Source organism: Nannospalax galili, unplaced genomic scaffold (assembly GCF_000622305.1).
Source record: "Nannospalax galili isolate Female #2095 unplaced genomic scaffold, S.galili_v1.0 scaffold369, whole genome shotgun sequence".
Taxonomy (NCBI): Eukaryota; Metazoa; Chordata; class Mammalia; order Rodentia; family Spalacidae; genus Nannospalax; species Nannospalax galili.
Window position 1 is genome coordinate 969992 of NW_008360318.1, and position 18775 is coordinate 988766.

At 42.2% G+C, this 18775-nt stretch overlaps 1 protein-coding gene across 6 annotated transcripts in view; it reads left to right on the forward strand.

The window, feature by feature from the left end:
• Window positions 1-18775, forward strand: part of Cpne4 (copine 4) — a 592536-nt gene that overhangs the window by 401436 nt on the left and 172325 nt on the right. For all 6 annotated transcript variants that reach the window (XM_008825090.2, XM_008825091.3, XM_029559677.1 and 3 more), the window contains 2 exons: window positions 3923-3994; window positions 4561-4635. In XM_008825090.2, coding sequence (XP_008823312.1) covers window positions 3923-3994; window positions 4561-4635 — 147 coding nt within the window. The remainder of the gene's footprint in view (window positions 1-3922; window positions 3995-4560; window positions 4636-18775) is intronic.

An 18775-nucleotide genomic window follows, 5' to 3' on the forward strand; every position in this document is an offset into this window, starting at 1 on the left:
ATCGTCTCCCCCCTCTATCTTGGTTTTCCCACTTAAGGTGCCTGCACTTCCCCCCCTTTCTTCCTTACTAGTACCCTTGCTCCCATAATCCTACCTCTGTTGAACTGCTTCTTTCTCCTTATCCCCTAGAGGGGTGGGGGGTGGGGTGGAAGGGTGAATGAGGCTTAGGGAGTCCCGGCGCGGAGATCTGCGCTGTAGACTTACCCCAAGAGGCCTGAGGATAGTAGTCTAGATTTATATTTTGTTCCTGAAAGTATCTGACTAAACTATGGCCATAGAAAATTTAAGATTATGTGTATATTACTTTCATTTCATCCTTTATATATCAGAACAACCCTACATAGTCCTTCATCATTTGCTTAGGCTTTCTCATTTTTCTATTTTGGAAAATATCTCCATTCCCATATTATGATATATAAAGGATGAGACAAAAATAATATACACATAATCTTCAAATTTCTAAGGTCATAGTTTAGTCAACTAGTTTAAGGAATAAAATATGTGAAACTTCTTTTCCTGGGGATGCTAAGCAATGCTTATTCCCTTTTAAGGTTCTAGTGTCAAGTCAATGTTTCATTAAAGTTTTACTGGGGAACCAATGAATTTATTGAGCTTATTTACTGAAATAACTGAGGGGTTGCTAAGGTATGTGTATAACCTGAGGGTATGCACACTGGACAGCCTTTACCCAAAATTGGTCATGCCTTCTCTTCCTAGCCTTCTCCAGATTGTATACTTTAGCCCTCCCCAAATTCAGGAGGCCATGTGGGTCAAATTACAAACAGTTGGCTTGGAAGAGTGCCTGGATACTCCAGTAAGGGTCCAATGACACTGCTTGGCCCTCTAATGAATGAGCACAACCGTCAACAAGCCCAAATGTGACTATGTTTAGCGATCAGGCTCAGCTGAAGTCATGATGATGGTAGATATTTCATGCAGAAGGGACTGCTGTATAGCATCATCTTATTAAAAGGCCCTGGAATTTAAAAGTACTTGGTGCTAGGACCCACATATGAGGAAGAACGTATGTCATTTATTTTTTTGAGTCTGTGTTACTTCATGTAGTATCCTTTAAGGAAGGCCTCCATTTCATTTTAAAATATTCTGTTTCCTACATTTTTAATGCTACTAACGCAACTAATAGGTGTTTGTACATGCGTCTCTAATGTCTATATTGTCTCTAACCTCTATGTATCTGAATATTACTAGTCACAGTCAGTTACTTTCTGAGATCCTTGGCACCTGAGCGTGTATATAAAGTCATTAGGCAGATTTCAGTGGTAATGTTTTCCACCTCTACTAATTAACATGAAGCAAAATTTTTATGTTTCTTCCTCAAATGTAACTCATTTTTTTATTTGTTGATTTTTTGTGTGTATTTCGTACAGAACATCCCAAAGAATCAATCTTGTTCATCTATGTACCCACTTCCCAAATGGCACCTTCCCATAGCCCTCTCCCGGCCCCACTGGAGCCCATATACTCTGTCATCCTGTTACTATCCACTGTGTTGTTGGCACCCCCAGCCATTCCCCAGTGCTTTCCATCCACTGACTCTAGACAGCCTATTTAGAGTTCCTTGTTTTAGGAAGATGAGGTCTTCCTCATTTAGCAGCACTCATTTGCCAATATTTCTTTCGATAAGATTGGGTCTGTTGTTCATTTTCCCTATTCTGTGCTGGGTTACTGTCTGGGAATCTCTTGTGCCACCTTGGAAAACAACTCAAAGGAAGGTATCTCTTGTCTGGCATTGTTTCTTGTTATGTAGCTTTTAGCTCCTTTTGGGTGTTTACGACCCTACAATTGGCCCAGATCAACCAATTTATTTTTACTCTTAAGGTCATTTGAGGATCTGTTCCTCAGGGGTAACATGGGCTTGGGAGGAGCCCCTGCCTCCATTCTTTTACCAGTTCCATCTATGTGAAGATAAGTCAAAGGTCCTGCTTGACCGTGACTGGCTTCACTTGGAATGACCTGTTTTAGTACTGAGAGGGTTGTTGGGATCAACTGAAGTCATGAGGCAGGAAACCAATGAGCATGAGATACCAGGGCAACAGAGAGAAATACTTCTAAGAACAGGTTAATCTGAGAAGCGGGAAATGTGGTCTTTATTCTGTCATGTACTGGCTTGGTGACTACAACCAGGTGACTATTGTTTTGTCATTTATCCATGTATCTTCCCCACTCTCCTACTGAAAGATCTGTAGGAAGAAACGCTAAGTTCCATAAGGTCAGATATCACACCAGATTTTTGCTTACGTGTTTATTCTTAGTGTGTAGCCCAAAGGCTAACATACTAGGGGGATCACATGCAACAGCGAGTTCAATAGAGCATCTGACACATACAGTGCATTCCTTAAATGAGAGGTGTTGTTGTTGCTGTCATTGTAGTTATCACCATTATCATAGGTATTTTTAGAAGATGATTTTGTTGGAAATATTCTCTGCTCTTCAGATTCTAGTAGAAAGAGCATCAGGATCTTTCACTGTCCCTGGCCTTGGACTGCCTTCTAGACTTCCTCCATTTGGATAGGCTACTCTTGGTGTTTTCATTACTGTACCAGAAATACAGAAAACACATGGTCTGAGAATTCTAGACAATGTGTCCCTGCCTTTCACAGTCACTTCCTTTTCTAGCTTTCTGGTAGAACATGTGCATTATTATCTTGGTGCATCAACCAAAAATAGCCTTACCTCAAAACGTGGTAGCTTAAAAAGCAAGCATTTATCATCTCACTGTGTCAAGAGTCGGGGTGTGGCTTTTCTAAGTCTTCTAGATAAGGTTTTTCAAAGGTGAAGACAAGCAAGGTGCTGTTTTCCTGGACTCAGCGGAGGGGTAGATCTCTGTTTTGCCTTATGAACATGACTGTTGGCAGGAAGCATCAGTTGCTTTCCACATCAGCCTCTGTATAGGGCTAACTTAGAACTTAGCAGTTTGTGGTCTCCAAAGCAAATACACACACACACACACACACACACACACACACACACTCATGTGAGGGGGGGATAGGCAGAGAGACAGAGATAGAGAGAGGAGAGAGAGAGAGACAGATGAGAGGCAGAAAGACAAAGAGAGATCATAGGCATGTATAAATTAATCTCAGAAATGATAGCTCATCATTTTCCGGTGCTCTGCTCGTTATAAGCAGTCCTGTGCCATCTAATACTCACGGGAGAGATTCACATAATAACAGGAACACAAAGAAGGTAAAACCATCTTAAACAGAAGCTGTCTACCACAGAGGACGATATTGTTTTTCTTAAGTATAGGCAGTTTTAACTTGATTCTCTTAGCTCCTTTCCCCTTTAGGATATGACTTAGTAGCTATCCAGACCTCAGTGCCTTGACACTTATATTTCAAAACAGGAAGAAGGAAATCAGAGGGATGAGCAAGTTCTGCTAAGAATAACTTCCAGTGTGATGACTGTAGCTGTCACTGCATGTAACACCCTGACACTGAATCATGAGGAACACCTCAACTCCCCCTATTGACTTGTCTGAGCATTGGTTTCCTAACAAACCCTATATCTCTCTAATGAATATATTAAAAATAGAACTTCAGAGGTTATAGATCCAGAAGTTACGTACTGACATGTTTTCCTCCTGGGATTTGATGCTCATTTCAGATTATCCTGCAGCTTCATTTCTATTATCTTAATGTATATGTTCGTCATTTTCCAGCTCTTTTTGATTTTACTTCCTCCTGAGTTATCTGTGTTCCTCACTTACTTTCTTACAGCACACACACACTGTAGGAGGAAAGGGGTAGAATCTGCATTAAGAGAGGCCCAGGTACAAAGCTGTGAAGGGAAATGAACATAAATGTAATTTCAGGTAGAGTGAAGAATTTTGCAAGGAAAGTATTTGAAAATAGACCTGTGGTCACACAACTAGTAGCTCCTTCTATTTCCTTCCCCACAGATCGTATCTCAGAGAAAGCTGTCCAAGTCCTTGCTGAAGCACGGGAACACGGCGGGAAAGTCCTCCATCACGGTAAGCTCCACGCCTCCAAAGAATATTGTTTTAAAAGTGTTTACTTCAAGGCTTGCTTTGCTGCCCAAACAGAGAAAATGATATTGAACATCCTTCATTAACGTAACAAATTGAAGTTATGTTGCCTGATTCCATAGTCACTATTTACCTATATTCTTTATTTAAGATTAAATAACACAAGAGTTTCTTTCCTTTGTGACACTGGCAATGTATGAAGTGCTCAGTAGTGAAAGTGGCTAGTGACTCAAAAATAAAATGAAGAAGCTCTTCTTTGCTGCTGCTCCTGGGAGCTCATCCTCAGCCTGGGCCCCATCTCTCATAACTCATGCTCAGCACCAACGAAACCTAGTCACCTGTCCTGTGTGTTCTAGGAGGCCCCCTTCAATAGCTGGAATTGGTGCTCCATGTTCCCAAGGCGGGAGGAGAAGCTCCTTGCCCAATGTCTATTTCTGTTAATATTCAGACCAAAATGACCTGAATGTGCTCCTGGTCTCTCGGGCAGGGACACGGGCGGGGTGTGGGGAGGTTCGACCTCTGCTGCAGCTGACAGAAGGCTTCTCATTCAGGTGATTGCTGAAGAATTATCTGGGAATGATGACTACGTGGAACTCGCATTCAACGCACGGAAATTGGATGATAAGGTAAGATGTTTGGCATTAGCCATATTGAAGGAAGCAATAAAGCCAGAACACAGATTTAATCAGATTTCTCCTTGCAGCTATTTTTCCCTTTCAACCCACATTATTAAACAGATCAAAGATTTCAGAGAGGTCAGGAAGGTAAGGCTTTCCCTAAATTGAGAAGCAGTTAATGAGAAGGGGAAGGAACTGTAATTAAAACAGGACTATTTTATAACAGCAAGGCTTCATTTGTCTCCAAGTGCCATAGGTCAGATGTGCCCAAGAAAATATGACTTTATCCCAGTCTAAGGGAAAAGAGAAGATATGAAACAGAAGAAAACACTTACTTGGTGTATTAGTCACTTTTCTGTTGCTGTGATAGAAACACTGACTAAAGCAACTTATAGAAGGAAGAGTTGATTTGAGCTTACGGTTCCAGGGGAATTACAGTCCATCATGGCAGGGAGGCATGGTGGCTGGAGGTGGCTGGAGCAGGAGCAGCAGAAGCTAAGCTCTCACATCATCACACAGGTACAGGAAGCAAGAAAGCAACTGGAGATCTGGCAAGGCTTCAGCGCTCTCTAAGCCCACCCACCCTCAGTGACGTGCTTCCTTTAGGATAGCCACACCTTCTAAGACCTCCCAAAAAGGCACCATCATCTGGAGACAAAATGTCCAAATACTTGGAGCCTATGGGGGACATTTTCATTCAAACCACCACATTTAGTATGAAATCCAGGCTGGTGCTTTCAATCACTGTCTCTGTCATTTATTTGTTTTACAGAGCACAGTTTAGTACAGGTATTGACCAATGTGAACAGCTTGGACCCTGGACTAAGAAATAAACCTAACAGCAGCATCATCTGGGGACAAAGTGTCCAAATACTTGGAGCCTATGGGGGACATTTCCATTCAAACCACCACATGTAGGCATCTGTGTTTGCCAAGTTCAGGGTTAAGAGCTTTTCATACACTTTCACATTTAGTCATTTGTACAACTCCCATGTGATGGGTGTTTTTTATACCTTTGCAGATGAGGGAGGAGACTTAAAGAGGAAGTAACTTGTCTCAGGTTGCTCTGTGTGTTGGTCCAAAGCCTCTGAGTGATAAACACCAAGGCAGGATTACATAGACATGGATTTTATTTGCAGAAATAAGGGGAAGGGAGCATAAAGGGAAAGATGGGCGAAAATGAGTAGATTATGATAAAAGTCTGACCCTGAATGGAAGAAGGAGGAACAAGTGTGGATGAAAGTGTCCTGGAATGTTATCCAGTCTAAGAAAGGTTCATCAAAAGTCTCAGACTCAAAGTCAGCCACTGAGGAGACCCACGTCTCCCAGCCAGGGGCCTGCCTTGATGTCGCTTACATACTCAGTCACTTGACAAGGGCAGCCTAGACAGCCTGGACAGAGTACAAATGCAGGGATGGATTTCAGAGCTCCAAAGCCTATAATCCTTGTTCAGTTACGTTCCCTAGAAGAAGGAGCTCTGCAAGGAATGTTTCCATGGTCATCACATCCTGCTAGTAATTGTAAAACTGAAGAGCCAATCCCACGTCAGTCTACCTTCCATCTGCAGTTTCCTTGAGAACTTCCATCTAATCACTCAATTAGTCCTGTGTGCATGTGTGTGTGTGTGTGTATGTGTGTAAAATAATTATGTAGTCTTTACACTTTAAGAAGGTTGAAGGTATGCCCTTCAACTTCACCACATAATATCTATGATTTCTCATCAAATATGCCCCTAAGTCAAAAACCACATGCATTAGTTACCTTTCTGTTGTTGTGATAAAACACCATGAAGAAAGCAACTTGTGGAAGAAAGAGTTTATTTTGGTTTATGGTTCCAGAGGAATAAGAATCCATTATGGTGGGGAGGCGTGGCAGCAACAGCATGCATGGAGTCAGGAGCAGGAAGTAGAGAGCTCACAAATTCAACTGCAAACATGAATCAGAGAGTGGAAGTGGGGTGAGGCTGTGAAGCCCACCCCCAGTGACGCACTTCCTCCAGCAAGGTTACACTTCCTAAAGAGTCCATGACCTCTCCAAACAGTGTCATCAACTGGGGACCAAATGATCAAATACCTGAGCCTATAGGGGATACTTCTCATTTACATCACCATACCACATCACACCAATAAATTGCATAGGACTCCATTTTCCTAGAGTCAAAAGAGAGAGTTGGGAATGTGAGGGTGCAGCACCAATGTCTCAAAGGCTGACTGGCAGGCATTAGGCTGGAAATTGTAAAGCACTGTCTCAAGCAATTGTTTAAAGTCTTAAACAACAGTTTCTGTCTTGGCTTTTCTCATGCATTTTTCACCTAAAAACAGTCTGTTTTTACTCTCACTTGTTCATTGATAAATTCCCTCTTTCATCATTCATTTGCCAAACTGTGTTGAGTGTTTGTTATGAACAAGGTGCTAGGAAAGAGGCATACCACCCTCACATCACAGCCTAGAATTCATTTCCTAAGTTAGATACAAATGGAAAAAGTACATGACATGTAATGTTACAGTTGTGATGACATGATAACTGATGTATAAATAAGGGTGTCCTGGGAAGGTACTACATTCTGCCTGGGACAGCATCAGGAGCAAATTTATCCTTGTTAACTAAGTATCCGTACAGGTGCCTGTTACTGTGCAAGTGTATATGGGTGTTTATTCTGAGGAGCCAGTCATCTTGTTTTTTGAGACAGGCCTCACATTGGGACGTAGAGCTCACTGACCATGCTAGTCAGCAAGGTCCAAGGTTCCACCTGTCTCTTTCTCCCCAGTGCTGGGATTACAAGCATGTGCCACCATAGCCATCTTTAAAAAAATTCTTCATACATGCATACAGTGTACCCTCATCACATGTGTCCTCTACTCTCTCCCTCAAACCCCTGCCAGACCCTCTGAGAACATATCTCCCCCTCCTCAACTTCATGTCCTCTTTCTAATTCTTAAAAATTTATTTATAAACCACTGAGTCCAACTAGTGTTGCTCACATATGTATGGGTGTGGGGTCATCCACTGGGGATGGGCAACCTACCGGTGGTCAACTCCCTCTAAAGTAACTCTACCCACCCTAGCAGCCATCAACTGCCATTAGCTCCTCAGCTAGGGGTGGGAGCCCTGGAGCCTCTCACCCCACCATGCTGCGATTTTTATTTATTTATTGTTTATTTGTTTATTTATTTATTTATATTTATGTGTGTGAGGGCTTCCCCTGCATTATGTAAGTGCACCCATGTTATGCAGTACCTGTGAATGTCAGAAGCGGGCATCAGATCCTTTGGTACTGGAGTTTTGAATGGTTATTAGCTGTCATGTGGGTGCTGGGAACTGAACCCAGATCCTCTGCAAGAGCAGCCAGTGCTCTTAACCACTGAGCCACCTTCCCAGCCCCTGTGCTGCAATTTTGAACTGGCTTGATCTTGTGCAAGACTTGTCAAAGTAACCACAGTTGTGATGAGTTCATGTATACAAGTCATACTGCACCCAGAGGACAGCCTGTCACAGCACACTTCCCCATCCTCCAGCTCTTACAGTCTTTTTGCCCCATCTTCCACAATGTTCCCTGAGCCTTGGTGGGAGGGTTGACATAGACATACCGCCAATGGCTAAGCACTCTGACAGTCGCTTATTCTCAGCACTTTGAATAGAGATTCCTCTCTGCATTAACCACTGTCCACTGCAATTGGAAGCTTCCTCACAAGGCTGAGAGCAGCACAACTCTATGGATGTAAACATAAGTTTTAGAAAGCAGTTTGACAACATGACCACTTAGCAAAGTAACATCAGTAAGTTCTCCCCTTGGGCTTATGACTCTCTTAGCCATGGGTTTTCACCATGTTTACAGCATCAGGGATGAATTTATTCCTATAGAGGAAGCCTCAAATCCAATCAAGAGAGCAGTTGATGATCCCATAAACAATCTTGTCACTATTACTCCAGTGGGCACATCTGGTCTGGTAGGTCAGCATTATAGCATGCAGGGTATGATGCTGGGTAGGACCATTGATGTCTTTTCTCTTCCAACAGCCTGTATAACACTTCTAGCACTATAGAATCCAGCCAGCAGGGAGAGAGTTTCCCTATCAGTTCAAGATTGATTTTTCTGTTTCCTGCAATCAAAATGTGTGGTGTCTTCAGCAATCACGTCTTACCATTTAGTTACACACCCAACTGTTTACATGGGTTCTAAGGACTGAACTCAGGTCCTCATGTTTGCAAGCACTTGACCAACTGAGCTACCTCAGTTTCTTAAACTAAGTACATCTCAATATTTTTAATGTTCTGAGTAGATTGTGCAAAGCCTTTGCAAACTGCTCTCTGTTGATGTTAACAAGAGCAGCTGGATGCTGGGCCTGCGCTGCATCTGCCGGGATGGGGAGTAGTTGGTGGGGAGTGAATCTTTAAGCCTCACCTTCTCACAACTTTTATGTCAGTGTCTCCCCAAGTTTCAGAAAGGTTCACAGAGCTGCTCTGTAGTTTCTTTGCAGTGTTATAATAAGCTAATGAAGTCAAAATGGAACAGTTTGAAACCACTCCAAGAAGTTATTCTCAGCATTGACTAAGCAGATAATCCAGAGCCTTAGTCACTGCTTGCCTCAGTGCCCCAAGGCTGGGAGCTCCAGGTCCTTTATCATATGACAGTATCTTATCCAGGCTCCTTAATGAGGTATATTGCCCCCTTAATCCTTAATTGTAATCCACATAACAAAGTAGAGGCTCTTGCCCCACTTGGGATTGGAAGGCGAATGGCTTCAGGTGGAAGGAGGACAAAGCCACACCAAGGCGGAGCTAGATAATACCACCATGGTGGTCCCACACCACCTTGTCATGACCAAAGGTCCAGCAAGTTCTGATGACTTACACAAGAGGCACAGTACTAATGCTCCAGTTTTATAGGAAAGTACTTCATAGTCTAGTGACTACATGACCAACTATTTGTGTTATGTAGTGGTTTTGAGGATGAGAATTCGGTCAGGGTTGACCGTGACGCCAATGGGAGTCGGTGGTACTTGGCTTGTGGGTGAGCTTCTCTGGAGAGTAAAAGTAAGCTTTACTTACAAACTTGGTGCTTGGGCCAACTGAGAGGCTGTTCTCAGCTGGGACAGTCAACAGAGTGCCTATGTGATTGATAATCTGGGGGAGTCACATGTTCTACAGGGTCCTTGGCCTCTCACTGAAAGAATATCCTAAGAGGCGTGTAGGTACTTCAAGAGCTTTGCTGACCCAGCCATGGAATTGATGCATCATCACCTCCACCGCTTGGTGTTGGTCCCCAAGGAGTCACCAGGCCAGCTACGCTGTGAGAGGGGACTTACACTTCATGCCTTTATACGGAATAGTAAAGCCATATTGTAAAATAGCATGTGGACAGCAAACATTTTGGTGGCCATCTTTGGAAAATGTGATCTGCCATTATATTTCTGTGCTACACCAGAATAATATAGTACAATGTTTCATGTCACCAGTAGGGAAAAATTAGCTTCAGCAGTTCTTAAGGGAAACGCCTTTCTAGCCTTTAGCACAAAAGTTTGCAACCATGTACATGGTCAGCAGTTGAACTTATTTATATTTAATGACTAGAGATCAAGGACTAAAATCCACTAAGAAATAAATTACTTATTAATTTTTATTGTATTAATGAGTATCATACAAGTAAGTAGTTTCTATATGTATGGGTGCTGGGGAGACAGCTCAGTAGTTAAAAGCAATTGCTGCTCCTGCAGGGGATCTGGATTCAGTTCTCAGTACACTCACTGTGGCTCATAACCATCTGTAATTTCATTTCCAGGGGATCTGATGCCCTCTTCTGGCCTCCATGGGCACTGGGCATGCACATGGTGAACATATTTATGTTTAGGCAAATACTCATACATGTAAAAAAATTTTTTAATCTTTATAAAAAATTACAGCATGACAGAGAATGAAAGAGTACAGTCAAACTTCTGTACCCAAGGCTCAGAGATCATTGTGGAAGATCAAGTGAGCAGAAAGATTGTAAGAGCCAGAGGAGGTGGGTTACCACAAGAAAACAGAGTTTTCCAGACAGCTGGTCAGTTATTCACATGAATTCACAGCAACTGTGACAGCAGGCACAAGTCCTTGAGTCCTTGAGTAGGCTCAAGCCAGACAAAATCCTAGTATAGACATGGACACTTGGGTAAGAAACCCCAACCCTACCTGAGGAATGATCAGCAACTGATGGCTGCTTGGAAAGGGAGAGCCAGTCTCATTTAAGGGTGAGATTCTTGGTAGGCTGACCAGGCCCCCATGGATGAACCCACACTAAAGGGCAACTGGGGACACAAACCTGAGTCCGTAGTCTGTGTGGAGAGTAGCAAGAGGGAGCAGACAGGGGAGGGGATCAAACTATGATCAAAATACATTGTATGAAATTCACAAAAAATGAGTTTAAGAAAGGAAAAACTGAAGCATGAATATGTGGGTGAAATGGGCTCCCTCCGTTCATACAGTAGTCACAGAAACATGAATCCCTGGTCCTCATAACCCCCAAGTATTTAAACCCCTCAGGTAGAAAACCTTGGGTCCAATCCAGCTGCCTTTTCTAAGAGATGACAGAATTGAGGTTCTGTCATTCTGACATGGGACGATTTACCTAAAGCTATAAATGCAAACTCAAACAAACAAACAAACAAAAAGTGATAGAGAAGGATTCAGCGATGTAAGGATGACTGGTGGTTACACTACTTCCAGAAGACGGGACACTTGGTAAAATGATCTGACCTTGTAGTTCAGGGAAGCAGGAAGCCAAGAGAAGGAAGCTGAGGGTAGCTGCAGGACAGCAGCTCTCAATGGAAGCCCGGCATTCCCGCACCCTTCCAGGGGGGTCCCTGGGGTCACATCTCTTCCCAGAGGAACACTGGCATCATTTTTCATCTTTGTTCACATATCACAACAGATCAGATGCAGAAGCAGGCACAAGAGCCCTACATCCTCCTACTAAGGCCCTGAAACTGATGTGTACAAATTAAAATAATGTCATTCTCACCATTTCCATAAATTTGGAAAATACACTTATTTTCCAATAAAATGCTATTTTTATTACCTAGTGGGTTGGTTATTTTAAAAATAATATGATAAATGAACATTTTAAAATCTATCAGTCTTCTAATGTGGTAAACATTAATTGATAGACTACACATAAAAGTAAGTTCCTCAGTAACTTTTAAGAATATCAAGACCAATTATTTGAGAGCCACTGTTGTAGAGATATACCAGGAAATACTAAACACTTTTTCAAACCACAGTGACAGAGAAATATGCCCATTCCTTTTTAGAGAAATAGTCATTTTCATCTTGCTTTAATGCTGTTCAGAAGATCAACACTCATCTACCCAAATGGAGATCTAGTCTTGAAATCTGGTAGGCATTCTTCATTGAGAGCCAGTACATAAAGTAGATTGCACTGTGAAGAATAATTTATCTAATGTTATTGCAACTCACTTAGTAGAGAGAGAGGCTTTCTAACTTCTAAAGTGCTTTTATTGGAGTTGGAGAGATGGCTTGGTGGTAAAGAACACTGGCTACTCTTGAGAGGACCCTGATTTAGTTCCCAACACAGGGCAGCAAACCACCATCAATACTAACAACCATAGTTCCTAACTCCAGTTCCAGGAGCTCTGACATCCTCTTCTGGCCTCTATGTGTATTGCACACATGTGGTGCACTTACATACACTCAAAACACTCATACACATAAAATTAAAAAAAGTTTTATTTATTTAGCATTTATTATATTAGCAAGCAGTTGGCAATCAATCTAATAAGTAAGCACACATATGCATGTAATAACCACTTTGAAACATGAAAGCTAACAAGGTGTTCTTTCTCCTGCCTTTCCTGAAAAATATTCATGCTGGTGTATAGGAATTGTGTCTTCTACTAATGGTCTCCACATCTGTAATGCTAGTCATTACAGACTACATTTTAATGCTCCCATGAGGCTAGTTTGATGGAGTGGTATGAGAGTAAGCAAATCTGTCTCTATAGTAGAGGTTGAAAGACTTTTTCTGTAAAGGGCCAGATGGTAAATATTTTAAGTCTTGAAAGCCATATGGTCTGTCCTACTACTCAGCTGTGCCTTGAAGCATGAAAACAGCCATAGACAATACACACATGAATGAATGTGGCACTGTTCCAATAAAACTTTATTCACAAAAACAGACAATGACCAGATTTGTCTCTCATGCCGTAGCACTGCAAAGCAGCATGAACTCTCTCCTTGCTGTGCTGTGATTTCACTGTTTGAATATGCCTGCCTGGAAACTGTGACTATATAATAAACAATAGAAAATTCATTACAAAGCATCCTCCATGTGCCAGGAGTCAGGTGTCTAACATACGTTATCCCTAAAACTCTGTGCACAAGGAAGTTAAAAATGTGTCCTAGGTCACAGAGCTACTAAGCTGTGGAGCATGGATGTGACAGTCTCTCTTCACCAGTTTCTTCTACAGCTCAGTGTCTGTCTTCCAGGTCACTGCCCTGCAGTGGCTATGCATGACTCATTTTCTTCCTTTCATTTCTTTTTAACACTGTTTATATTTTTATAATTAGTATACAAATGTGTTGTTTTTACACATCTTCACTTTGGCTGATTCTTCCCAAATCCCCCCCCCCACATTTCCTTGCTCAGTTTCCTCCACGGTGACCCCAGTACTCCCCTTTCCATTTTGTTCCATTATCTCCCTACCAACTCCTTTTTTTCCAGTCACCTGGGCCCCTTCCTAGTTTCTTGGGCTTTACACGTATCCTATGTGTGAGAAAGAATAGAACAGTATTTGTCTTTCTGAGCTTGGGCTATTTGGTTTTCCAGTTCCATCCATTTTCCTGCAAATTTCATAACTTCATTTATCTTCATGATGGTATAAAATTCCATTGTGTATATGTGCCACGTTTTCATTTTACATTTGATGGTTATCGACCCCAGTCGTCTTTCCTTGTTGTTGTGAATAGAGCGGTGATAAAGCACAGATATGCAGGTGACAGAATGGAGAATATCTTGTTTCATTTTTGTTTATTTGTATGATAATTTGATGCATGAACAAGCAGATCAGGATGATTTGCATTTTTATCTCCTCAAACCTACTTGTGATTTCCATGTGTTGAAACCTTCCAACTCTTTCTTTATTCCTTTACAGTTACTTTGAAAACATTGTAAATGGCCTATCACCTTTCTCCCTCTAGAACACTAGACCTAGCTCCTCCTCTCTCTGTTTTGGTACTTGCTCCCTGCCTCTTCCTACTTCCCTCTCTCCCCTTACCAGTCTCCAATGATTACTTCTCCACTCCTGGCTTAACCAAAATGCCTTTCATATTGGACTATAGGGCAGAGTAATGTGGCCTATTGGATATTAATACTTTGCCAAGAAAAACAAGTAAAATGCTTAATTCATTCATCTTCATTGCCTTGCACTGTCCTTAATGCAAAGAAAACTAAGATTCCATATTAAGGGGACCAAACAATTAGAATTAGAGTTTCTATGTTGAAGCTATGAATATCTGTATGTGCACTTAATATACTGAGCTGTTTGGGAGTGGGTTTGATTCCAGGAATCAAATACCTGCCTAATGGTAACCAACCCTGGTATTGAAATACCCCTTCACCAAGTATCTTCATCAGCCTAGCTCCCACTGACAATCACAGCAACCGGCATTCCCGAATGCTTAGCATGCGACAGATACCAGACAGCTCCTCTGTTTCTCCCACACTGCTGTGGAGGAAGAGCAATAATTCTTCTCACTTACAGATGGGAAACTGAGGCTAAGAAATATTGACTCTCCACCCAGGACCATTCAGAGTAGATGTGGTAGAGTCAAGATTTGAGAGTAATTTAAAGCTACATGCTGCATGTTGGATTTTCAGTTACATGAAGCCAAACGTCAGGCCCTCTTCTTCTGGGCTTATGCTATTCAGTCCTCACAACATCTCTGTATTAACCCTTGTCAATGAAAGAAACAGCTCATACCAGGAATAAAAGAGTTTATTCTGGAGCCAAATTTGAGTGACTATGACCTAGGTATACAGTTTTAGGTTTCCCCAAATTCTGTGTTCCAATGAGGTATCAAGTTCATGAACATTTATAATAACAGAACAAAGTCATAAAATAGCACACTTTTCAAATATTGGTGGGTGCATTGTGTAGGCCAATTACAGCGAAGTAGGAGAGACTCCCTATGGCCTTAGGTGCTGTCTGACAGCATTCTTAGTCCCTTGTTGATGGAAACTAGGGGTCCATTCACACATTCCAAAGTTTTGCCTAATAGTCACAAAAGATGTTTGGCTAGGTACAGAGGTGGGCAACAAGTGGCTGTGGATGGGCTAAAGGCGCGGGACTTACGACATTGCAACCTCTCTACATCACTGAATCAGTCAGCCTTATAGTCACAGCTTCTCTCTAGGAATTCTCATTTACACCCTGAAGGGTGTTTAGAAGAATGTGAACAATAGAAAGAACACTTTAGCAAAGGGCCAGGCGAAGGAGCAGCATACTAAACTGTGCATAAAGTGTGGCTACATGTACACTTTTAAAAGGAAGAAAGAAGGGAAAATTATGTCTAGAGTCTAGCAAAAAGATTTACCAAAATACTGTTGATATTTGGTGGGATTCAAACCATATTGGTCTTGTGAATGTGAAAGTACGGAAAATATCCAGAGCCACAACCTTAAACTGGATGCAGGAAATGAACTAGGGACTTCAGTTTTTGCCTCTTCTTCCAATCCTCTCCCTGAGCTTTTGAAGACCCATCCCTTCACAGGGCCCCCTCTTCAGCTTCCTCCTCCCCAGTACCCCACCACTCCTCCATTCATATCGGTTGACTTGCTAAAAAAGAATGCATTTTTCTAAAGAGAAAATGCAGACACTGCCCCAAGAGATGAAGGTCTAAAAGACTTTCAGTTAGGACAAGGGGAGATGCTACTCTGGAGAAAAAGATTCCATCCCAGCCCAGGGGTTTCCCACCTATTGTCTCAGTGTAATATCTCTGTGTCTCATAAAAGCCTTTTGCATTCCCTAGTCCACTGATAAAGATGTGAAATTCTCCTTGAATAAATCTGTTGCATCCCACTGATTTCTTTTTTAAAAGTGTAATATTTTTCTTAATTCTTTGATAATTTCATACATGTATACAATGTATTTGATCATATTCACCTCCACCCCCCCAACTCTTCCCGGGTTCACCTTCCACCCCCCTCCAAACTTCCTGTCCTCTTAAAAAAATAACCCATTGAGTCCAATTTGTGCTGCCCATATGTATACTCAAGGTTTTGAGGCCGTCCACTAAACCATGGTGCACCTACCTGGGACCACACCCTTAAAGAAAACTGACTCTCAGAATGCATCAACTGTCATTAGTTCTTCAGATAGGAGTGGGGGCTCATGAGTCCCTCCCTCCTCCATGCTGGACTGCTGAGTGGCTTGATCTGGTGCAGGCCTTGTGCAGGCAGCCATAGCTGCTGTGAGCTCATCAGTGAGTGCAGCAGTCCTGTCATGACCAGGACACTCTTTGGCTCTGGTCCCTAACCTTTGGCTCTTAAAATCTTTCCACCCCTCTTCCACAATAGTCCCTGAGCCTGGGGGAGTGGATATGGTATAAATGTCCCATTTATGGCTGGGCATTCCACAGTTACCTATTCTCTATATTTTGACCAGTTGTTAAGTTTCTCTGTTACCTGCCGTCCACTGCATGAAGAAGCTTCTCGAAAGAGATGAAGAGTTGTACGATTCTTGGGGCCTGCCAACCATTTCTCTCTCCCAGGTTTTTAGTAGAGAAGTGAACAACACAAACTTCAGATCCTAGGCATTGAATTACAGATGTGGATTGTGGGTTGTTTTTTTTCTTCTCACTATTTTTGTCTTCTTTCTATTGTTCTATATTTTCTATTTTTAAGTAAAATTGCTAGTGACAGAAGTTTCAAATTTTCAATAAAGAGGAAAAAGGGAAAGAACCAACAAAGTTCTTCCACTGTGGTCAGCAATTTTTAAGTATAATTCATAAACTTTCCCTGAGGATCTATTTACAGAGGCAGAGTGGGGAGCTCCTAGAGAGGAAGCCAGGGGCAACAGGAATGGGCCGATATGGCCCATATTCATTAGGGAAGGGAGGCTATAATATTTTTAGATGAATATGAAAAAAGAAATAGGTCTGAGACACAATTGCCTTGACAGTTGCATGGAGAATCAGCTTGAAGTGTGTCTGGAAGAAGAATGGGCCATAGTGAGGGTGAGGCCAGGTTTATGGAGCAGGCTTATGAGGAAAGCAGACCCTGAGTTCTTGGCAAGACGAAGACTATAGTAATCCCTTCCAACTGAGTGGAAGTGTTGGGCAACATGGTATTTGCTTCTGGATGATGTAGTGAGGAAAGGAGAATGTAGTCACCCCCCACTGCCCATCTCTTCTCTCTCTGAGTTCTTGTACAAAGTTTCCAGGCTGATAGTCTTTATGACAGAATCAAATATATTATTTTCCTATTTAAAAATCCCCCGATGGCTCTGTTTCCTCTCCAGGAAGCACAAAGACCTAATGAGCATTAAGTACCCTTCTCACCATGGGGCCAAATTTGCCAGTGCTTTCCCCATCACCCCCCCGCACACACACATACACACAGTCATATTAAGCTCCTCAACGGGTCTTCTCCATGTTTGTTCTTTTACACTCTCCATTCTCTGGAAATATAGCCTCCCCATAGCCATTTTTCAGCCACTTCTTCTCTGGAGTCCTTGTTACATGCATGCGTGTTTGTTGTACAAACATGTTCATCCCTAGGCATGAAGCATATTGAGGTTTATGTTTATCTTATAATCTTGATGGTACTTGGAGAGTGAAGCTAGACACTAACATCCCTTGTATCGCAACACTAGCAGGAAAGCTTTGTGACCAACCTGAAAATATTTTTGCTGAGCTCGAGATGAGGATGCTGGTAAAGATGTTGATAGTGCAGGAAATTTTACAAGTAGAGGTCAAATGATACACGAAGGGACACAATGTTAGACTCCAGCTTGTAAACTTTGGGGGACAAAAGATGACTGTTGCTGGGTGTGGTGGCACACGCCTTTAATCCCAGTGCTTGGGAGGCAAACGCAGGCAGATCTCTGTGAGTTCAAGCGTAGCCTGGTCTACATAGTGAGTTCCAGGCTGGCTGGGGCTACAGGGAGCCCTGTCTCAAAAAAAAAAAAAAAAAAAAAAAAGAATGACTGTTGCAGCAAATATAGACTTAATTCTATTTTGTTGGTTTAGATGGGGGCTCCCCACCTCATAAGAACATGATATACAAAGCTGTGGATATGTAATCGCCTATTCTACACCAAGCATTTGTTTGTGTCTCTCATTCATTTATATATTTGTTCACACGTACATTCGTTAACTAAGCACCAAGTACTACTCAAATCTACACACTAACACGCTGAGAAAATAGTAAAGTGGAAAAGAAAATAAGGCACAGTTTATCCTTTCTGAGAGTTTGTCAACTACTGAGTAAAGAATGCTCGGTGATATAGATAGGTTCTCATTCCAGTGATGGAATGCCTGTTTGTTTTACCTTCCTCCCTCTGAAAACACCTATAAGCACTAGAAAAGATAAAAAGGGACATCTGTCCGAGAGTCCTCAGGCAGTCAAGATGGGAGGGACCAAATAAAGGTGGCAGAGGAGAAAGCCGGGAGACAACTCAGATACTCTGCGGGTTTTCCACTCTATGCTGATTCCTTAAGCTGCGTAGATAAAGAGGTTGCAAAGCCTGCCAGGGGGCGGGGCCGGGGGACAAACTGAGAAACAGCAGAAGTTTTGAGACTTCTAAGATTGGAAAGATATAGTCCAGGGCCTCTGACAGCAAGGCTACTCAGAGCAGGGAAGAAGTTCAACAACCCAAGGGGCTTCTGCCCAAAGCAATCACTAATTAACAAATAACAGCAGAGAAACTGAACACAAACTTAAAGCCCAGGGGGGATTAGAGCTTAACAGAGGCGTGGAGAACCCTGAGGCCTCTCAAGTGGGAAGGACCCACTTCATAAACACTCTGGCTTTCAGATCTAGTCCTCCAAGGACAACACCCAAAGAGGAAAGGAATCCAAAATAGACACAGTCTTGTTAAGACTTCTGAAGAAAACCATCCTCTGAATAGCTTAATCCTGATTGGATTCAAGTGCC